General features: G+C 34.8%; 1 protein-coding gene and 2 pseudogenes across 1 annotated transcript; 2 read left to right on the top strand and 1 right to left on the bottom strand.

Moving 5' to 3' along the window:
* Positions 1 to 23112, top strand: part of LOC143548494 (uncharacterized) — a 154780-nt pseudogene that overhangs the window by 108381 nt on the left and 23287 nt on the right.
* On the top strand, positions 3981 to 6230 carry LOC143548485 (transcription factor PIF7-like). Its single transcript, XM_077039639.1, has 5 exons — positions 3981 to 4794; positions 4907 to 5270; positions 5345 to 5446; positions 5538 to 5603; positions 5914 to 6230. The coding sequence occupies exons 1-5, from the start codon at positions 4781 to 4783 to the stop codon at positions 6196 to 6198; spliced, it is 831 nt and encodes a 276-aa protein (XP_076895754.1). The 5' UTR covers positions 3981 to 4780; the 3' UTR covers positions 6199 to 6230.
* Positions 18984 to 22256, bottom strand: LOC143548517 (putative LRR receptor-like serine/threonine-protein kinase At1g74360 pseudogene; annotated as a pseudogene).

Raw genomic sequence — 23112 nt, 5'->3', positions numbered from 1 at the left:
GGTCGGATCTAGATCTAGATTTGAATCTATCTGATCCGATCTGTTTAGATGATTCCGATAGATCAAAAATCTTGTTCCAACACTCAAATAGATCAACCTATTTAGGCTGTTTATGTTGGACTTAAGTTCCGTCCTTGAGTCAATGAGGCGGGTTGGGCCGACCTATCGAGCATATGATGAGTTGGTGTCTTGTTTATCAAGATGAGCACGTAACTTGGTTTACATGGAATAAATTACTTGGTGAACAAATCGAGCCAATGATTTGGACAACAAGGAATTTATTTATTAATTATTGTTTAAATATGTTTTTACTAATTAGTATTTGAGTATGATAAGGAGTTTGTTTTCTAGTCTAATTAGGTTTTCATGTTTAAACTAGTATATATACCCGAGTTTATGGGTTATATCATTAAGAGATTTGAGTATTGTAATTTTCGAGCTAATGAGAATTACAAAGATCGAGCTTATGATCTAAATTGCGTTTTTTGTATTTATCGATCCAGGTCACCAAACTTCAGTTTAATGCCCTGTTCGACCCATTTATTAATTATCTTTTCCGTTGTAATCATCCCTTTCCTTACACCGCTGCAAAGTTATTATTTTCTTACACTCATTGGATTTCTTCATAATAATATTAGTGGAGCAAGGGTCCAGGTGTATTGCCAGTAAGCTTCTGGGAAGAATGGCAAATATCTGGAGAGCCCCAAAGGTATCCCACTTTCTGCACCTTTAATTTGGTTTTCATCTCAATAATAACTTTATTGGATTGCAGTGAACAAGATTTTGATGTGTCAGAACTTGAGACATTGTTTTCTGCTACAGTCCCTGAGAAAGATACCTCTAGAGGAGGGTGGCGCAAGCCTTCCGGTTCAAAACTTGAGAAAGTCCACATGGTATAATGCAAGTTAAATTAATTAAATATCTTATCTACTTTTTTGTAGTACAATATCCTAATGTGATTAGTATAATTGATTCAGATGTTTATTTACCACTAATCACCTTTAGTAAATTGATAATTTTATTTTATGTAAACTCTTTGAGAACTGGAGTTACATACAGGTGGCCTTTACATATTGACCTTCCATTTTGCTATTGCAATTTTTTTATTAGGTTGAATTGAGGAGGGCCAATCAGACGGAAATCATGCTCTCGAAGATTAAGATGCCCCTTCCCGGCATGATGGTAAGTGTGGACTTATCATATTAGCGTAACGCCTTAATATATTTGACTTTTTGGTTTTTGGTTTTTGGTTTTTGGATTTTGATGCTTATGTTTTCCTAAATTCGTGACGTGAATAATAGAGTTATAGAGCTCTTTTCTGCATGTATGGTTTCATGGTGTTAAAATTTCATTATAGTTCTGAGATTTATTATTTATACCGGATAAATGTCAGTGTTTTTGCACTCTTAATTGCATGAGTATGAGTTGAATAAAATCAAGTTTATTTGGCATTTACAGGCTGCAGCTTTAGCTATGGATGAATCAATCTTAGATGCCGATCAAATAGAAAATCTTATCAACTTCTGTCCCACTAAAGAAGAGATGGAACTTGTCAAGGTACTGTAAATAGATTTTATTCTATAATGATTTTGTATTATTAGAGGTTGCAATATGCACGGGTATGGTTGATTAGATAATGGGTCAAAACATGTAAGTTTTGTTATCTGTTTATGTATTAATGGTTGTGCATTGCAACTGTTCAGGGTTATACAGGTGACAAGGAGATGCTAGGTGAGTGTGAAAAGGTTGGTACCCAAATAATGGATTAATATATCATTTTTTTTATAATTTGTATGTCACCTCTTTACTTATTCTTCATTCCTTTTCAAACAAATTATCTTCTAGTTCTTCCTGGAGCTCATGAAGGTGCCACGTATGGAGTCAAAGCTACGTGTTTTTCTGTTTAAAATTCAATTCAACACCCAGGTAAGTTTTATGGTATAGTTTGATTATTCTACTCACATGCTAATGTTATTATTTTTCTGTTCATTTGATATTATTGTTGTTATAGTAATCTCATTTTGACCTTTGTTTCAGCTTTTAGAGCTAAAGAATAGTTTGAACACTGTAAACAATGCATGTGATGAGGTACTTTATTATAAAAGTTGACTCCGTTTGTAATCCTTAGTAATTTATTTTAATTTATCTCATATAATCTGTTGTCTGATATTAGGTCAAGAAATCTGTTAAACTGAGAGAAATCATGAAGAGAAGTTTTCAATTGTTGAATAAATTAAATCAAGGAACCAATAGAGGTAAGAACTAAGAACAAGGTTGAATACTATATTATATGATCATTTCACATTTGGTTCGTTACAAATTTTCAGGCTCTGCAGTCGGTTTCAAGCTGGACAGTCTTTTGAAACTCGCTGACACGCGGGCTTCTAACAGCAACAGGACTTTAATGCATTATCTTTGCAAGGTTCAAGTCACTTATGCATAAGTACTACCATTTAATATTTATACATCTTTAGTTTCTGATAGGTTTATCAACTATATCACCATTTTACAGGTTCTACCCTCTAAGTCACCAGAGCTTTTAGATTTTCATGTGGATCTTGTTAGTCTGGAGTCTGCAACTAAGGTTAATATTCATGGTTCACCTATTTTCTTGAAATTTAATCACGTACAGTTTATTGTTGGTAAAGGAAAAGATAAACAAAAAGGCTTAAATTGCAGATACGATTAAAGTCTTTATCAAAAGAAATGCAAGCAATCAGTACGGGACTGGAAATGGTTGAACAAGAACTAGATGCATCAGCAAATGATGGCCCTGTATCTCAATTTTTCCATAAAGTAAGTAAAAATCCCACGCAATTTGTTCAAAAGAAAAATAAAACATTTATATTATATTTTCAGACTATAAATGTTGTCAAATATTACATTTTAACTTTACATGTTCTTTTTCTTGAACTGTTATGACATTAAACGAGTTCATCGGCTTTGCTGAGTCAGAAGTGGCGTCTGTAACAAATTTGTATTCCGTGACGGTAAGAATCAAGAAACCCTTTTATAATGGCATCATCTTCACTTTCGGGTTGCGTAAATTTCTTTTGTATTAATTACAGGGTAGAAATGCTGATGCGTTAGCCTTATATTTTGGTGAAGATCCTGCTCGTTGCCCCTTTGAACAAGGTAACATCTAAACTATAATTTTCTTATGTTACAATTAAATGTTGGATAACCGACACGTGGATATTTTTTATGGTTTGCAGTTGTTCAGACTCTTTTAAATTTTGTGAGGCTTTTTCAAGATGCTCGTCAAGAGAACTATGAACAAGCTGAACTGGAAAGGTGAAGAATAAGCTGAATGGGATTTATTCTTCATATGATTCGGTCAAAGAGTCGGGTGAGGCGGATCAATGCAAGCCCGATGCTAGTGGCAGCCACACGTGAAGTGAACCAAACTGGAAAGCTGGATTGTAAACATGTGAAATGAACACGAACCATAAATATATATACAGAACAAGATGCATGTTCTATCGAGGAGATTTGAAACTGATGTGACGTTAAATACTAACTTTAGTTCACTTATGTCTATTGAACTATAGTAGCTAATAAATAGTTAATATTAGTCAAAGAGGTTTGTTTTGTAAATTCTTAACCGCTTAATTATCAAGTTGGTTAAGTCGGTTAGCATATTTATACTTAAACGAACACATGAAAGCATCTTGTCGTTATTGATAATGTTTATTACAACTAGTTGTGCATTTTGTGTTGATCATTTGAAAGTTTTTTTTTTTATCGATCCTAGTATCAATTGTGCCAGTTTGATATGTTTTGTCAAAGTACATTTATAGAACCAAAAAGCAGGTTACACTCAAGACGGGCCCGTATATAGTCATGGAAAATATGATCATTAGCGCGCATAGTACGTCCCACAAGTAACGTTTTTAGTTAGATCTCTAACATATGTGACAGGTATGGTGTTGCATCTCTAACAAGGTCCAGGTTGATGTTGTGTGGGCCGTTGAAGCGGAATATGTAACCCATGAATCGGCCAAACTTCAATTATCTTGCTGATATTGCAATAAAAATACATAAATCAAGATGGGATTTGATCCACTTCTAACATATTGGCATTAATGCATTAGATTTCATCATAATTTCATGCTATTGGGGTTGGTAATTGACATTACTGATGACAAAGACAAGAACTTGACAAAAAAGAAAGGGACAAATGAAGAAACATGCACAAAGAATAAGCCTAAATTATATGATGATTGAAAAGAAAAGAAGCTAAACACATCATCATCATCATCATCATCATCATCATAATCATAATAATAATAATATCCACTTCTCCCCACATTAACTAGTCTGGTCCATGACTAGCTAGTTCACACTTCACAACCATAATATGAAAATCCCTGTTGGGACCCACTTCAGTCCACATCACATTAACTGTTTGGTCCATCACAACTTCACAACCCTATTTGTAAAATCCCTGTTGGGACCCACAAAACCCCATCAAATTGAAAGCAGTGATTTAAACTTAAAACCATGACTTATAAATGACCCCAAATTAGTGGAGAATCTAAACTATTGAATTTGATAACACCAAAAGAAAGCGTATATAGAACAATAAGAAGAAAGATAAAGATCCTCCCACATGCATAGGCAACAGAAGCAGCAGCATACCCCTCTGGTCCCAATGTACATGCCCACTATAAAATCATTTTCCTTTTCTTTTACACTATTCTACAAAGAGCATGTCTTGCAAGCTGCAAGCCTGCAAGTGACATCCTTTTTGCTTATTCAATCATTTACAAATAAATAAATGACATTTTCCAGGTTAAATAGTATAAAAAGATTGATGCTTAACATCCAAGAAATCATCTTTTTTACAATTTGAGCAATGCGTATTTTAGTAATCTACTCCCTCTTTATTTGTATGACTTTTCAGGCTTAGTGACTATGTGCTTGGAAGGACCAATGAAACACTAGAATCCATTGTTCATCAGGCTACAACATGTTACAACCAAAGTCAAAATCAAGAAACTGACCTACAAAAAAGTCAAAATCTGCAAGCTGCATCTTCCGGTGAGAAACGGGTCGATATCGCAGGCCCGAGTTACATAAAGAAACGGCCCAGATCGTCTGTGATTGATCATGATCAGTGTGTAAGAATTTTGTGTTTGCAAGAACATAATATTAGTAACAGCAAAGATAATGACACAACAATGATGACATGGCATTCATTCGAATCGCCTAATCAGAGCTTGAAGAGTAAAAACACAGATGATGACTCTGCTTGTCAACATGGATGGGTAGAAAGATTAAAACTTTAGATGATATATGTATATTGAAGTAACTGAAATTCACAAATCTTGATTTTCAACAGGAAAATCAAGAAGATAAAGAATGCCTAAACGAGGGTGACACGATACGATCACGGTCAAATCGGCCAAGCAGAGCTGCAGCTGTTCATAACCAGTCTGAGCGGGTAATTTGTTTGAAAGTTTATTAATTTATAAAAATACTAAAAAATTGAAAATATCGCTTACGGTGATCATACACGGTATGTCATTATTTAGAGGCGAAGAGAAAGGATTAATGAAAAGATGAAAGCTCTACAGAAGCTGGTGCCTAATGCTAATAAGGTCAGAATATACACTGAATCTTTGTAATGTTTGACTTTTAAAGTCAATCTTACCAATTTCATTTTCAAATTTTTTTCTTCATTTGTTTGAAGACACAGAATTAAAACCTTTGTATATGTAGCAAATTGTTTAAGATAAATGGTTTGTCAAAATATATTAAAATAAAATAAAAATAAAAAAATTTATCACTCTTTGTTCTATTTGGAATTATAATTTAGTTCCTTTGACCTCACAAGTCAACATGTACCTCATTTCGATTCATTTCAGTGTGAAAACTGTAAAGTATCTAAACTTGGGAACTGTTGTATAGACGGATAAAGCTTCGATGCTGGATGAAGTGATAGATTATTTAAAGAAACTAAAAACACAAGTGCACATAATGAAAAACATGTCAATTCAATTGCAACAACAGCAACACCACCTTCAGATGTCAATGCTAGCCCAAATGGGAATGGGATTTGGCCTTCAGATGGGTATGCCCCTGCCACATCAGCATCCATTTATGGTCCCCGCAAACAATGACTGGCCCCTGGTCACAAACAATCCACAATCACCCGCCCGCAAACACCACAGATCCGTTCAGCGATCCACGTAGTGCATTTCTAGCACAAGTATGTCAAGAATCGGAAAGGGGATAATTCATGTTTGACTTTTTGTAGTCAAACTTCTAGTTTTCAAATTAAAAATAATTGTTATAAGTCACTTTTTGTTGAAGCATATAATCGTGGATATTTTTATTTTCGAGGGAATTGAAAATCAGAAAAAGCACCTTGTGGTTATTATTAATGTTTACTAAAACTATTTATGCATTATATGTTGGTCATGTAAAAGTTTCTTTCATGTATTTATTCCTAGTATCAGTTGTGGATCTTGTTTCTTGGTGAAAGATGTGATCATTAGTACACACAGTACAATCCACAAAAGAAAGACAGCTGATATATTATGCAGACTGAAAAGTACTGATGACATACACAAAGTAAATTAAAGACACAATAAAACATAACATAGTGGCTAAGTTGACAAAAAGTGAGGTCAGACCATGGGTTGCAGTGATCCTAGACCACATGTTCTCTATGGGTTTGTCATACTTTCCAGAAGATCTACTACATCTTCATCATTAACATTCATGAGCAACTCATTTTCAATATAACAGATACACCTTTCGCTCGAATATTCATCACCAAGCCGATTATGCAAATCGGACTTCACGCACTTCATTGAAGTAAAACATCTCTCAAGACTTGCTGTTGCGACCGGTAAAACTAATGATAACTTCAATAAACGATACACCAATGTAAATGAAAGATGTTTCTTTGTTTCCACCATCAATCTTACAAGAGTAGATACACCATTCAATTTGGCAAACCTTTGATCCGCTTTCAAATTATCAACGTAGATTGGGAGTTCAAACTCAAGTCTTCTTTTATCATCTTCATCAAAATCATATGGATACATTTCGGCTAACCTTAGTATCTTTGGTATATTAAACTCCCGAAAATTGTCACACGGACTCAAACTACCCATACATGCTAGCAATTCAGATGATACATCGTTAAAACGGTTCTCAAACTCTTGGATTTGCATATCTAGCACCTTGTTAAAACAATCAAACTCATAATGTTGGCGATACGTGATGTTGGTCCTTTGTCTTGGCCTTTTTGGGTTTAACGTAATTGTCGTTCATGTTGACTTCTTCAATCTCATGTTGATCACCAAAAGAGTTTACATCCTCAAAAAATGAATCAAAACCCTTTTGTCTAAAATTTTGAAGCTGTAACTTAGTTGAATTAACCAACAAGACTGCATTCAACAAATCTTCATCTTTCCGTTGAAGACATTGCGACAATGTACTTGTGATCTCTAAAATACGCATCATCAAGTGTAAGTAAAACACAAAATCAAATGTATTCAAATCCATCAGAAGATTACTTGCTTTGTTTCGACTAGCAATAGTGTTACCCGTTTTTTCAATATATTCAAGCACTTCAATAACGGATGAATACGAACTAACCAAATGAGTAAGTGCGTTATAATGAGAATTCGAATGCGTATCCCCGGCTTTTGCAAGAGAAACTTCTTGATTTAAACCAATTTCTTTGTCAATTGCTAAATGACCAATTACCTTTTCCAATTTCTCTTTTTGACTTTCTCGAAGCATGTCTTGTGGTTCGCAAGATGCACAAACGATACTCGCCAAAGTCCCTACCATCTCGAAAAATCTCCGCACACTCATATCTTTTTGTGCAATTTCCACAACAACCAGTTGAAGCTCATAGGAAAAACAATGTACGTAATATGCTGAATGATTTTCTTTCAAAACTAAAGCTCTCAAACCGTTGATCTCATCATCCATACCACTTGAACCAGCATAACCTTGACCTCTAACCTTACTCAAACTCGATCCATATCGGGTAAACAAATCATCGATAGCAGATTTGAGAGATAATGCAGACACTTCCTTTACATGAACAAAACCAATAAATCTCTCTTTAACAACTCCACATTTATCGATGTATCGTATAACCACAATTGTTGCTCATTCGTTATACCACTTGAATCATCGACTAATAATGAAAACACATCGTCACCGAGATCTTCAAAAATCTGTTTTAGTAATTGTTGTGTAAAACAATCAGTGGCATATTTTTGGAACTTTGGACATGTTATTAGGCTATTTCCCGATGCATCCGCTAACATAGACTGATCAAAGGTTTCATTTTGCTCTTCCAAAAGTTGTAATGCCTTCAAAAAAATTTCATATTTTTCCATAATCCCTAAAATTGGAAAAAAAAAATGAAATTAAAATTAGCCAACAATCATGTCAATAGAAACTAGTACTAACATTAAACATTGATAAGCTTCACAAGTAACTACACTAGTATCTATATTGTAACAAGTAATCTAATTCCACACGTACTATCTAATCAACTATTACTTAAAAATTAAGAATCAAATTAAAGTAAAACAAATATGTTAATAACACTTTTAATAAATAACAAACCTAGGTTAGAATGACTCCTTACCGATTAAAGTTGGAGTGGTGGCTGCCGGTGTGATGACTCTGTACAGAAGGTTTACTTAATGAGTCAAGACTTTTAACGGGCTGTTTATTTTTAATTAAAAATGAGAGTTTTCAATTCAACTATTAAAAAATTTAAGTTTGGAGATTTTGTGTTGAATTATTACCCTGACCAATTATTCGATTAAAAATGTTTCTAGTCCTAAAGCCTCACTCTCAAGCATTATGTGTCACGTGACGCCCAGTTAAAGTTATAATTTTTACAAAAACATGGTGTAGTCATGAAGCCCCACCACAAGCGTCATGCGCCACGTGGCGCCCAGTCACTTGTACACTTTTATGTTTTTTTTTTAATTTTTTATTAAGAATAATCAAATAACAATAATATTTTATTAAATAAATATTACATTAAAATAAAACAAAACTACTTGTCGTCGTTGTCGTCCTCGTCGTCTTCGCCCTATTCGTCCTCGTCGTCTTCGCCCTCATCGCCATCGTCTTCTTCGTCGTCGTCTTCATCATCGTCTTCATTGTTGCCCTCGTTTTCACCAGGCAAACGCCGATTCATCCAAATATGTTGGACCAAATCCTCCTTTAGTGTGTTATGTATCTCTATTGACCACACGAAATCCAAGTTTTCGAGTCTTTGCTCCATACTTGCTAGAGTTCGTGGTGGATCCGGGTCCGGTATGAAAGTTGGACATATTGCTCTTCCCTCGTCCTCGATTATCATGGTATGCATTATGATACACGCATACATAGCACATTTCATTCTTTCTAAAGACCACATAAACGACAAGGATTTTTAACAAAATGCCATCGTTGTTGAAGAACACCGAAACACCTCTCGATATCCTTTCTCTCAGGCTCTTGCACTTTCTTAAAATACTATCATGTTTCATCCATCGGGTCTCTGAATGTTTTAACGATTATCGCATACTCTAGATATATTCCATCACCCAGATAGTACCCATGATGGTAGAAGTTATCTTTAGCCCAAAACGAAGCGACGGGAACGGTCCCAGATATGTAACTCTCCATCACAGGAGACTGCCCTAAGACGATTATGTCATTGTTGGAACCGGGAACACCAAAGAATGCCGACAAAATCCAAATGTCGTATGAAGCAATCGCTTGAAGGCTGACCGTTGGTCCCTTTTGGTCACATCGTGTGTATTGACCTAGTCATGCAGTTGGACAATTAGCCAATTCCCAATGCATGCAATCTACACCACCTATCATGCCGGGGAAACCATGCACCCTTTTATGTGCCTCGTAAAGACGTTGTAGATCGTTCGAGTTGGGCTCTCTTAGATAATGTGGTCCATATAGTTTCAATATTCCTATATTTTACACAACTTTTATAAAATAATTGATTAAAGTAAAAAAGTGATATAATTATTTAAAAAAACCAAAACGTACCGTAACAAAAATACTCCAAGGTGTCCCGAGTCGTTTATCGGCCATATTTAAATGCTCGTCGTTGATGTCGGCCGTGTTTCCGTAGGTGAGCACGCGCACGGCTGACGTAACCTTCTGAATAGCCATGAATCTTAGCGTCCCTCAACCGTCCGGCCTTTGCTTAAAGTAATCAAGCTCACGCTCCAAATCATTGATGATGCGCATAAATAAATTTTTAGACATCCGAAAACGACGCCTAAAGGTCTTCGGGTTCTTGTATCTAGGCGAGTCGCAGAAGTAATCCGCCATCAACCGGTTGTTGGCTTCGGTACGATCTCGTTCGATATATGCTCTTTTTGAAACGGGGGGTGGTGGAGAGCTAATCGCACTCGTAACAGAACTCATACAAGTTGTCGAGAGCTAATCGCACTCGTAACAGAAATCTTTATTTTTTTAGGGTTTTTTTTGTATGGCTACAAATCATTCTCATCTTTTTTTTAGGGTTTTTTTTTAGCTATGATTTTTTATTAGTTTTTTTTATTTTTTTGTGTTTTTACTTTTTTTGTTTTTTTTGTATGGCTACAAATTATTCTACAAAGAGGAACAAAAATAAAAAAGATGAGAATGATTTGTAGCCATACAAAAAAAACCCTAAAAAAATAAAAAAAACTAATAAAAAATCATAGCTCAAAATATAATTAAAAACAAAAAAAGTAAAAACACAAAAATATTTTTACAGTCTTTCTCGTTCTCATAAAAAAAACACAATTGTAAGTGAAAAAAGTCGTTGTATCTTTTTGTTTATCATTGTGTATTGTTTATCATTATTATTATGATTAAGTATTTTATTTAATCAAATAATTAAAAGTATATCTCATTTTATATTTATTTGCATTATTTTATTTAATTTGTATATTTGATCATTTATTTATTTAGATTTTATTATTTCAAGCATATCGTATATTATTTAAATTATTTAAGTAATTAGTCATATAAGAATAATTAATGGTGATTTTATAAATAATAAAAATAATGATGTTATAAACAAATAATGACAATAATAACGATTTCGCAATAACAATAACCGTAGAGATCGATCAACCAATAACACCCGAATCCCAAACATAACTCAAATCGTATCAAAATCCTAAACTCATTATACATGTTATATCGTTTATAATTGAACTCATAATATTATTATATTTAACTATGAATTCTTGTCGGTGAATCCCGAAGGGGTTTAACTGCTCTCATCCTCACATTCTCCATTTTATTTCGTTCATCCGATCAGGTGTGTACCACATTCCCCCATTTTACTTCTTTTTCTACGTTTTGGGGACATATGCGTAAATTGTATTTCTCATATATATTATACACAAAACTACAACTATTGTCTTATGTGTTAACAACTTATACTTTACTTGTTTATATGCTTATATGCTTTCGCATTCGGAGAGGTCCAACATAATCGCAAAATAGTATGATCATACGCCAGTCGTTATAGCTTTGTGCTTCTCGACATCTCAGTTATACTTGCTCATTGGTTGATTTGTTATCCTCATATGACTTGTTGTAATTACTTATTTTCTATATGATCATTTAAATTGGTGTGTTGCTCACTCAACCTTGTGTTGAAAAAACCATTCTATTTTTAACGCATATGCAGGTTATCGTTTGATGTGAAGTAACTGAAGTGCAAGATCACTTAAGGATTTATGCTAGAAAAAAACTTTATGAGACATATTGTTATTGATTGATATATGTACTTCGTTTATTGGATTTGTATGGATGATAGTTATTTGAAAACTTATTTAATAGATATCAAAACTTTTAATAATGCATGATAGTAAGCTTGAGAGCTGTGACAATCAGTTCACGTCACGGCATTTCCGCCGTAGGTTGAGATGTGACAATGCTCAACTAAATAGAAAACTAATGAAGTAAGATGTAGCAGTGGAGATTTTTCATGCCATGATGAAGCTTTGGTTCAAGTTGAGTAGATATATAAAAAAAGTAAAAGGTTGAACCAAGATCAAAATGTACTAGTTATCTTAAAGCTTATATTTTAGTTATTAGACCATCGGTAGTGGGGCGTCATCCCCACCTATGGAGCCCATGGCGTCGAGAACACCGTCTCAGGGCGCTATGGAGGGGTGGGGTGGGTGGCGTTTCCCACATAGCGCCGAGTGAGGGAAATAGGTGGAAGTTGATTGGTGGGTTTGGTTTTTTGTTTATTTTCTTTTATAAAATATAGAGATTACTCTTCATAATAGTGACTAAGTTTTAAAATTGTTCCAATCATATCACTAATAAAATACTTTGTTCTAATAAGGTCACTTAAGTTTCATTTGTGTTTCAATTCTAAATATATACCTGGATAACAAATTATGTAGGTTTTTTTTATTTTATATAGTTTGACATTGCAAATTTTTTAAAAATAATTACTAAATTTTAAGATTTTTTAAATTGCAAAAATGCAAAAACAAAAAAAAAACAATGGAGAAATTGAAAAATTGCAATAAATAATATAATTAATGGGTCAAGTTATCTACAAATGGGAACAAAAATGAGAAGAATTTCTAGTCACACCAAAAAACCCCTCAAACAAATTTAAATAATAAATAAATAAAAATTTCATAACTCAAAAATTTAATAAAAAAACGAAAATAGTAAAAACACAAAAATGTTTGCACTGTCTTTCTCGTTCTCATAAAAAATAAAAACAAACAAAAAAAACAATGCAAAGTGAAAAAAGTCGATGTGTATTTTTGTTTATTTTCGTTATTGATTGTGTCTTTTTTCCTTGACATTGTGTCTTTTTTTCTTTATATTGTGTTATATTACTTAACATTGTGTTATATTTTGCGATCTATTGTGTCTTTTTTTAGTTATAATTGTGTATTTTGTTCATTTTCGTTATTGTGTCTTTGATCTCACCATTGTGTCTTTTCGTCAATTTTTTTATTTTCTTTTATTTTTTTAAATTTTGAACGGGAATTATGGCGGAAACATTTTTGTTTTTTTTTCGTTTTTTATTTATATTTTGAGTTATGATTTATTATTATTTTTTTTGAATTTATTTTTAAAGGGTTTTTTGTGTGGTCAAAAATTCTTCATACACTTCTCATTTTTGTATTTTAACTTTACACTATAATTAATATGTTCATATTTTTGTTTTTTATTTTTTTGTATGGAAGCAATTAATAATTCTACTATTAAATATTTAATATCATCTAACTATCTTTTTGAAATATTTCTAAAAAAATGTTGGTTTCTTATAAAAAAACCGTAACTTAAAAAAGGGTATTTCTTACTACTTTTCTTTCACAAATTTTCACAATTGAAAAATTACTTTTCTCAATTTTTATTAATTTTTTAAAAAATAATTTTGTAATGTCAAACTATTTAAAAATAAAAAAAAAACATAACCTGCTATCCAAGTAAAATATCCAGGATTGGAACACAAATGAAACTTTAATGACCTGATTTGAACAAAAGATTTTATAAGTGTTGATTGAAACAATTTTAAAACTGGAATATATTTAATAAAGTAATCTCAATAATATAATAATAAAAAAATAATGAGGTAATCATTTGAAGATGCTACATCCACTACACCTATTTAATTCATTAAGCCTCTATAATAATATGACGTAACATGACACATAAAGCCTCTATAGGAGCTCCATCCACTACACATGGTCTTATACGTTTACTTCCGTAAAAGCACAAAAGTGATTTGACAATACACTTTACTTTTGTAGTTTATTTTCTTTTTTGCTTCGTAAGTGTGACTGTATGAGAGTGTTGTATCGAGATGTTTTTGATTTATTATCTCCCAATATATTTTTAACAATTTATTATCACCAAATATTAGTTAGTTGATTGTTTATTTACATTCAATTGTAACTATATTGTTAGTTTATTTAGTTCATAGTGATATATTTTTGTTGATGGTTTGTATGCATACATTTTGTTAACTTCCCCGCGCATAGCATCAACCATGCATGTGTGTATTCGGCCATTATCTCAAAATTAAATGTATTTCTTTAGCCGCCAATTTTGTTCAACAAACACCAACTTTTCGGAGTTTTTTCCTCAAAGGGTGTATTTGAGGACACCCTAAAGAAGTTTGATTATAACATTAATCCGTTTAACCGTGTAGATCATCAGTTTTGGGGACAGAATTGTAGAGAGGTATATTTATATATTATCAATATCAGTTGATGCTTTGTTACTAACTTGAGCATGTATATGTCATATTGTCATAACTCATTTATGCACAACAACTGTTTGATGAAATGCTTGAACCAAAACCCTCTTGAATCAAAGGTTTAATTATTATTGATTTGTATTAAACAATTTACTTAGGTGATTTTATTTAAACTCATGTTTGTGGAAACTTATGATTGTTGTAGACTTGGGTTTTCGTAAATTTATCTTATGTATTTATATCTAACATGAAATTCGATTGAAATCCGATAACATCTATTCTAAGTTTCTAATATTTGAAGTAACATTAAATGTGGAGATTGTATTGAAGGTGGTGAAGTTTGCCAAGGTGTAATTATATACGCGTAAACAAATATCTTTTGATCATGTATATTAATGCAAAATCGCCTCCAACGAGACTATTGAGCCCGCTACCAAATCCCCATGGTCCGAAAAATGAAAACTCCAACGCATCTCGTCAATATTTAATGAAATTAATTCAGATTTCAGTTCTCCTTTGAAACATTCCAATTCACTTCTAAGTACCTCTGGTTGTATAAGTTTTTGGCGGGGAGTCACAGGAAACTATGGTTTCAAAAGCACCCACCAAAGCTTTAACTTTACTCTTTCGCGTTTGAATCAGTTTGCTAGCAGTCTCTTCAATGACGTTGTTGGACAACACTGCATCCTTCTTTTCTTCCACTTCTTGGTGTTTGAGGTCAACGCTGATTGTTTGACTTTCGGAAATGCCTACCACATCACCATCAGATGACAATCTTCTTAAACTAATGTTCTCACCCTTTTCGGTTTCGTTTTCTAGGTCTTTGTTACTTTTCTTGAATTGCAGTTCTGCAAGTCTATTGTTTCCGGATTTAGGACTCAGAATCGTTCCTCGTTTGAAGCTTAGATCATCTACTGAATACTCGTTAAGTTCTGCCACTAATTTTTCGACGTGTTTCGTCTCTTTTGTGTCATTGAGTTTAGCATCTGAAATGTTGTCGTTTTGTTGACCATCTTTTGCGACGGTGTCGTCTTCTATTGATGTTGGTGAAGATTCCACTACCACATTTTGTTCATCTAATGTTGCCGGTAAAGATTCCACCACTAGATCATCTGGTTCCACCACCGCGTTTTGATCATCTATTGATGGCGGTGAAGTTTCCACCACCTCATTTTGACCATCTTCCAATGATGGTGGTAAAGATTCCACCACCTCATTTTGATCATCTGATGATGGCGCCACATTTTGATCATCTAATGATGGCGGCGAAGTTTCCACCGCCGTATTTTGATCCTCTTCTAATGATGGCAATGAAGATTCCACCGCCACATTGTGATCTCCTTCCAATGATGGCGGTAAAGATTCCACCACCTCATTTTGATCATTTGATGATGGTTGTAAAGATTCCACCAACACATTTTGATCATCTAATGATGGCGGTGAAGATTCTACAGCCACATTTTGATCCCGTTCTAATGATGGTGGAGAAGATTCCGCCACCACATTTTGAGCATCTTCCAATGATGGCGGTGAAGATTCCACTGCCTCATTTGGACCATCTAATAATGGTGATGAAGGTTCAACCATCTCATTTTGATCATCTAACATTGCTTTCACCTCATAGCTTGAAGGAGAACAATCCGACAAACTTTGACATTTAGTAATTCCAACATCATTATTAGGTTCAATAACTTTCTGAGTTTCTTCTGGCACAAATTCTTCAATGGGTTTCACGGGTTTCGACTTTCTTTGCCCCTTAAGCTCCGGTTTTGGGATACTTCTATAACTTTTCAAAGGTGACACCCTTGTATTTGTTTTTGAGGTAGAAGCACTAGTTTTTAATGTGCTAGATATCTTGTTCGCCGAAGGAAGCTTTGAATCTTTTCTTGATTCATTCTTGTTGATCCCAGATCCTCGAGCCATTGACCCATTAGAAACCGATGGAACATCACTGAGTCGTCTTTTTGGAAATCTTGGAGATGGGAGTGACATATCCTTTTTGGGTACACATATGTCACTAAGTCTTCTTCTAGGAGTTGTTGGAGACGTCCGATTGTTAGTTTTAGCTTGTGAATTCACAGACTTTAGCTTAAAATCTTGCTTCTTTGGTTCAGTATGGATGTCTCTCTTTGAAGTTTGATCCTTGGCAACATTGTCGCTCTTGGAACTGCGCGTTGTAATCTTGGGAATGACCGAAGGTGGTTTATTGATTTTTGGTGCCGGATCTACATGAGGTTTTGATATTCTTTTGGGCAATGGGTTTATTGGCTTTGTTGGGGTGGTTGGTTTGCAGTGATCATGGCATGAACCTGTTGGACTTGTGAGATACCGGCTTGGAACCTTTGGTCCGGTGGGCTCCATTTTGATGGTCCTCGGTGAGCTTTTTCGTGAATGGTTCATGTAAAGGATGATTTATTGATTTCAATTTGAATCCATGTTCCTGCAAGACATTACAAATGCATTGTGAAAAAAATCTAAAAAAGTTTGAACCAAGAAAATAATATATTGATCACATGAAAGTCCATTTTGACATTCAGAAAATATGTTTTTATACCAAACAAAATTTTGGAAGGAACAGCCATAATGAATCAATCAAATGGTAAAAAAAAAGTTGGTGAATTATGTCAATGATGAAATGAAGACCTTTTGAGTTTGAATCTTGGAAACCTTCTGACCCTTTTGGTTGCATGAAGTTGCGGAAGATTTTTTACCAACAATCGGATTTGGTGCCTGTTTTTGGGAAACTTAAAATTTTGGGAGAATTTTGATATTTTGAAAATCTAAAACAGGGGAAAATAATGGATTTGGTTTCTAAAACACAAGATTATTGTCTATGTTTAGAAATAGTTTTACGTTTTTAAATTGCATAAATGTTGGTCATTGATTTTCCTACTTCCCATATCTTTCTTGTTTAGTCCTTTTAGTCTTTTTGGCTGGCATTTGACTTTGACTACAGGTCAAAGGGTTATCTAAAGGTAAATCATGAAAAGTTACAATCAAATATAAAAATTTGTTTTACCAAAGGATCACCTTGTGTAATGTTCTCTTTTTATTATTATCTTTCAAGAATATATAGTTAAACTAAGATGGAAATAGTGCATATCTACCCTTAGAAATAATATTAATTGAAGAAAATAATATTGTATGTTGTTTTGATGTTACTTGTAACAAAGTATTTAGACGTGTAATCATAACTCCTTTTGTGAGGTGCATTGTGACACATGTTAGTCATGTTAGCAAGATGGAGTTATAATAAAAATAAATGTAGTAGTATAAAGTCTCATTTTAATCATTACATAATTATTATATTTTTAATGTTTTAATATACATAAAAAATATAAATGTGATCGAGGAAAAAACATGATTGGTTGAAGATTGGGGAGGCGCTATGCACATAACCCCACCCCCTATAACGCCACTACGTGCGCGCGCACCGAGGGTTGGGATGGGAGAACTTGGGCCTCTAGGGAGCACCCATAACACCTTGTTACAAACGATTTTATAATTTATAATTTATTGATATTAAGGGGTGTATTAAACTTGTTCTTTTTCAATTTGTTGAAAATTCATAATCTTATAATAGACACTAAATTTAGTGGCAAGTTTAAAGGATGTTTTTTAAGAAAATATATTGTTTTCTATTTATATATTAATTGTCAAAAATGTTATTTTCACACATCTTCAGTATTCATATTAGACTTTCACTATTCATATTGGTTTGTGCTCATGCTTTCATATTTATGCATCTTATAATAATCTTTTATTTTTTTCCCCTTAAAAATGTTATTAACTTTTACCTTTTTTTTTTCTTGAAAAAAACAACTTTTATGCTTTAGTTTGATTTTTAATAAATCTTGTACTTTATACTTTATATGTTTGTTTCCTACACATACACCTACAGCCCGGTATAACATGTGAACATGTTTTTAACTTTTATCTTTCTAATGTAAAACACGTGTCGATATCTTTTACAATATAGATACATGTTTCAATATCATGATCAGCATTCGTTTTAGTGGATTTCAGTTGATCCGATGCACGGGTTTGCTCCGTTTCAGGGGCGAGGCTTCTCAAGCGGCTAGGGCACGGGTTTTTTGTTGGCAGTATAAGTTTACCCATTTTAGTCTAAAAATTCTTATACGTAATGAACTTTGCTTGTTTTCAGTCAAAACTCTCCTTTTATGAAAATTGTTATCTGCATTTTCATCAAGCTTCTCCGCAACGGTATCTGTACTGGACACGCGGGTCCTGCTACTGAGTTAAATAAAAAGTAAGTTGGTAAGATTTGTAAAATGAAAAGCTTAAAACCATAGCATTCTTTCTTTTGTTGTTCGTTTAAAGGTTTCACAGAGGAGAAATTGAAGCTTAAAACTATGAAGAAATCAATGGAGATGACAAGAAAAGAAAGCTTTTGCAGGATTGGAAGCTATGGACTTCGTTTTGAAGGTAAAACTCAATTCAAGGTTTTATCAATTTACCGCATCCATGTAGTTGATGAGTTATGTTAAAATTGGCCTTTTTTATTATGAATTTCAGATGCTAAAACATCACTTAGATTGCTCAGTTAATAATGTTACCTATGCATTTTCTTTGATTATTAATCAGACTAAAAAATGTTATTCATTTAAGGTGTATCTTAACTAACTAACTAACTAACTAACTAATTGCAGATAGAACTATAATAATTTCATTCTTACACAACCTTCATCAATAACTTTATAAAATCTATAGATTCACATTACCATGTCTAAAACCCTTTCAACCTAGCCAATATTTGAAACAACGATCCCAACACTTCCTTCATGTCTGGCCGGGACTGAGGTGCGTCATTCGTGCACCTCACTCCCAACCGCAACAACTCACGCATTTCCCCCGCCCCCTCAGCTAACCCCCCCACCAGGACCGACACAGGGATGATTGATCGCCGCCTCATCATCCTTCTAGACCACTCCACCAAATACTCCTCTCCACCGTCCACTGCCCGCCTCCCGGTTGCAAGCTCCATCAACAACACACCATAGCTATACACATCGCCTTTCGTGGTGGCTTTACAGGTTTGCCCATACTCCGGTGCCACATACCCAACCGTCCCCGCCACCATCGTGCTGACGTGGCTCCCACCGTGGTCAAAAACTCGTGCCAGACCGAAATCTGTCACGTGGGCGGTCCCATTGTTATCTAGTAACACATTGCTAGCTTTCACGTCTCGGTGCACAATTGGTGGGTGACACTCGTGGTGTAAGAAAACCAACGCGTGAGCTACGTCTATCGCGACGTTGATTCTTCTTTTCCATGGGAACCTAATACGGTCGGGAATTAGATCTTCTAATGTGCCACCTTCCATATACTCGTAAACCAAAAGCTTTTCTGATCCATCTAAGCACCACCCGTATAAGGTAACCAGGTTCGGGTGGGGCCACCCGAACCCGTTACCGGTTAGCACTTCCATTTCAGCTTTAAACTCCTTTTCCCCTTCTATACCCTCTCTTAACTTCTTTTTAACCGCAACTGTTCGTCCGTCCGGTAATACTCCCCGGTAAACTGTCCCGTAACCGCCCCGTCCTACAATTCTATCGTTTGAAAAGTTCCCGGTGGCAGCTACAATATCAGCATGTGTGAACGCAGTTTTGTCCAAACGGATTACCTTCACTTTGTCTGATAACCATGGTGACGAGCCGCCACTTCCAGACAACAAAACATGTGGTTGATTCGTGGTGGTCTTGGTTGCTAAGCAGACGACCATCGTCATTATTCCACACACAGTGAATGCGAATAATAGAAAAACGAAAACTAAAAGCGCGCCCCATTTTGGTCGTGCAGGTCTCCCAGTAGTCGTTGCAGATGAATCTGTTGTTGAGTTCTTTAGAAAAGAAGGTAAACGTAACAACGGGTCACCAACGAACGACCATATGTCAAAAGTGGCTAACTGTCCTGTGTCAGGAATGTAGCCGGAGATATATGGGTTGTACGAGACGTTAAAAAGGCTCAATTCGGCCAAAGCGTTTAAATCTGTCGGGAATGTACCGGAGAAGTTGTTATACGATAAATCAAGATTCCTCAAACATTTCAGATTCCCGAGCTGCGTCGGAACCTGACCCGAGAATTTGTTCCAAGAAACATTAAACACAACGAGCATCATCTTCCCGATTTCATCGGGAAGCGTGCCCGAAAACTCGTTTCCTCCTAAATGCAACATGCTGTAGTCAACCATATTCCCGATACTTGATGGTATTGACCCAGATAGCCGATTCTCACTGAGTTGAATATACCCCGAGATCTTCTCGATTCGGATGTTAGATTCCGGGTTGCAAACCGGGAAGACTCCGTGCCCTTTAAGTAAATTTTCCCATAAACTTCTACATTTCTTCATGTTAAGAAGTGTATACACGAAAGAAAACGGTTGATAGTCAGCTGGTATCCATCTTCTCAAGGTCGAGCACTCTCCCGAATCTGCAATTAGGTCATCTTCTAGGTTTATTATAAAAGACGGCGTTGCATTGTTCCCCATATTCGCCATCTCAGCGGGAATCGGACCCGAAAGTTGATTGTTTTGTAGATTTAGCCACAACAAACTACTACAGTTCCCTATTTCTGGAGGTATTTCACCCGTTAACGAGTTGTTCCCGATCATTAACCACAACAGTTTTGTCAGTTGACCAAAACTTGACGGAATTGACCCGGTTAGTTGATTGTTGGACAGATCAAGAGCTTGTAGTCCGTGCATATTACCGTATTCTATTGGTATGTTCCCGAAGAATCGATTATCAGCAAGAAATAAGAACTTCAAACTCGCCATTTGAGTGACTTCAACCGGCAATAAACCCGTTAATTTGTTGTAACTCAAGTCTAGAGTTGTAACATTTTGCAGCCCGAGTATACCCGATGACAATAACCCGCCCGTGAACTCATTCGAATGCAGAAGTAAAGTTTTTACTTGCGTAAGCCGTCCGAATATCTCGGGTATATGGCCACCCATACGGTTCCGGCTTAAATCCAAAAACCTCAAGTTTTTCAAATCAAGTAACGAATCGGGAATATCGATTGTAAAGGTATTATTACCCAAAAAAAGCTTTTGAAGATTCGGAACTGATCCGATTGCTCCCGGTATTTTACCCGAAAGATAGTTTCCCCAAAGGTTCAATGTTGTTAAATTTTTGCAATTTGATATCTCCTTCGGGATCTCCCCGATAAGCGCGTTTTCCGACATGTCTAGTGACTCTAAGCTGCAGTTTTCTGGGAAAACCCACGCGGGTAATGTGCCATTTAACCGGTTGTCACACACGGTGAACTCTTTAAACATGTGGAATCCAAACCACAAATTACCAGTCAAGAAGTTTGCACTTAAATCCACGTGCGCGAGTTTCATACACCCGTCAAGCGAGTGCCCGATTTCACCAGTAAAACTGTTACCCGACAGGTTAGCGACGACCAAACTATTGCAAATTGTTGGAAAACCCTTTGAAATCTCACCCGAGAGCCGGTTAAACGATAGGTCAAGAATTTGCAGGCTATCAAGTCCAATCAAATTAAGCTCACCATCTATCATGTTATAGGATAGATTCAAAACCTTAAGGTTTTGACAGTTGCCCAAGTCCCCAGGCAGGCGGCCCATGATATTGTTTGCTGATAAGTCAAGATGGGTGAGCTCGGTCAAGGCCGAGAAGTTTGTGAACATGTCTCCAGCTATGTTGTTGTTGGCGAGGTTTATTCCGGTGACTCGGTTGTTTGAGCAGGATATTCCCCGCCAGTTGCACGGTGACGGGGCGTGTGGGTCCCACCGGTTATAGTGTCCATGATTCACTAGATTCTTATGTTCTAAAAATGATTTGAAACCTAGGAGTATTTCCTTGTCGGAGTCTAGCAACTCTCCAACTGTCTCTCTTCCTGAAATTATAACATAACATAAAGTTTCATTATTTTTTCTTAAAACACGCGATTTTTGTAAAGCTGAACAAAATATTTTTTAATCTTCTAGTGTTTAATATTTTTTTAGAACGACAACTATAAAGAAACTAGACATGACCATACATGACTTGCGTAAAAAGCGAACAAAATTTTGTTATCTAGTGCTACTTTAATATGTCTTTTAGAAGACAACAATAAAGAAACTAGACAAGACGATACATGAATACAAACCGACCCTTAAAAAACCATAGAAAACTTCTGGTGTATTATTAATTTACCTGTGATGAACACGAAGAAGAGGATGAATACAATATTTTCTTTTGACATCGATTTGTTTCAATGGTTCTTGTGATTGATGGTTCAAATTGAATTAAAAGAGTTGACAAGTTGAAGATTTGAAGAGAAGTGTGGAATGATTCAATGGGAATATAGGGGAGCCTGCAGAATAAAATTCTTAGTACACCAAAGAAAACTTTTTTGATTAGTTTGATTTTATATTAATAAATTATTTAGTTTAATGGTTTTGTCGGCATTTTAGGGTTTAATTTTCCTATAGTTGACCTTAATTTTGTTTATATTTGAACAAATTGAGCATATAAATCAATGGGTAAGTATTTATTAATGTCATGACTTCATAATCATAGTTTAGTTTTGTACACGCGTGCGGGTTGATTGTTTTGTTTTGTTTTGTTTTGTTTATTTTTGGACATTCCTTAAAATCATCCGACATTTGCCACCTTTTTAAACATGGAAGTTCGTTGGGCTGTAAATGTTATGATATCTTGGTCAAATTTATTTTATTTATTTTCCCTAATAATAAGACAAGAGAATCATGTGTATCTTTGTGAACCTTCTAAATATCATATATTGGTCATTAAAACATATTTGCTTACTTCAATTTATTAAATTAAAAATATTTAATATATTTGCAATAAATGAAAGCATTGAATTAAAAACAAAAATATTATGTT

Source organism: Bidens hawaiensis, unplaced genomic scaffold, assembly GCF_021521415.1.
Source record: "Bidens hawaiensis isolate Kalapana, Puna unplaced genomic scaffold, B.hawaiensis_p1.1 tig00015188_1, whole genome shotgun sequence".
Lineage (NCBI taxonomy): Eukaryota > Viridiplantae > Streptophyta > Magnoliopsida > Asterales > Asteraceae > Bidens > Bidens hawaiensis.
Note: the sequence above shows the minus strand (reverse complement) of the source record. Positions and strands in the feature narration are given on the sequence as shown.

What these genes read in the sequence shown, in the direction of transcription:
- LOC143548485 (XM_077039639.1), top strand. An exon ending in CTGCTTGTCAACATGGATGG is followed by an intron (nt 5,271 to 5,344) that starts GTAGAAAGATTA and finishes GATTTTCAACAG; the next exon opens with GAAAATCAAGAAGATAAAGA. An exon ending in TTCATAACCAGTCTGAGCGG is followed by an intron (nt 5,447 to 5,537) that starts GTAATTTGTTTG and finishes GTCATTATTTAG; the next exon opens with AGGCGAAGAGAAAGGATTAA.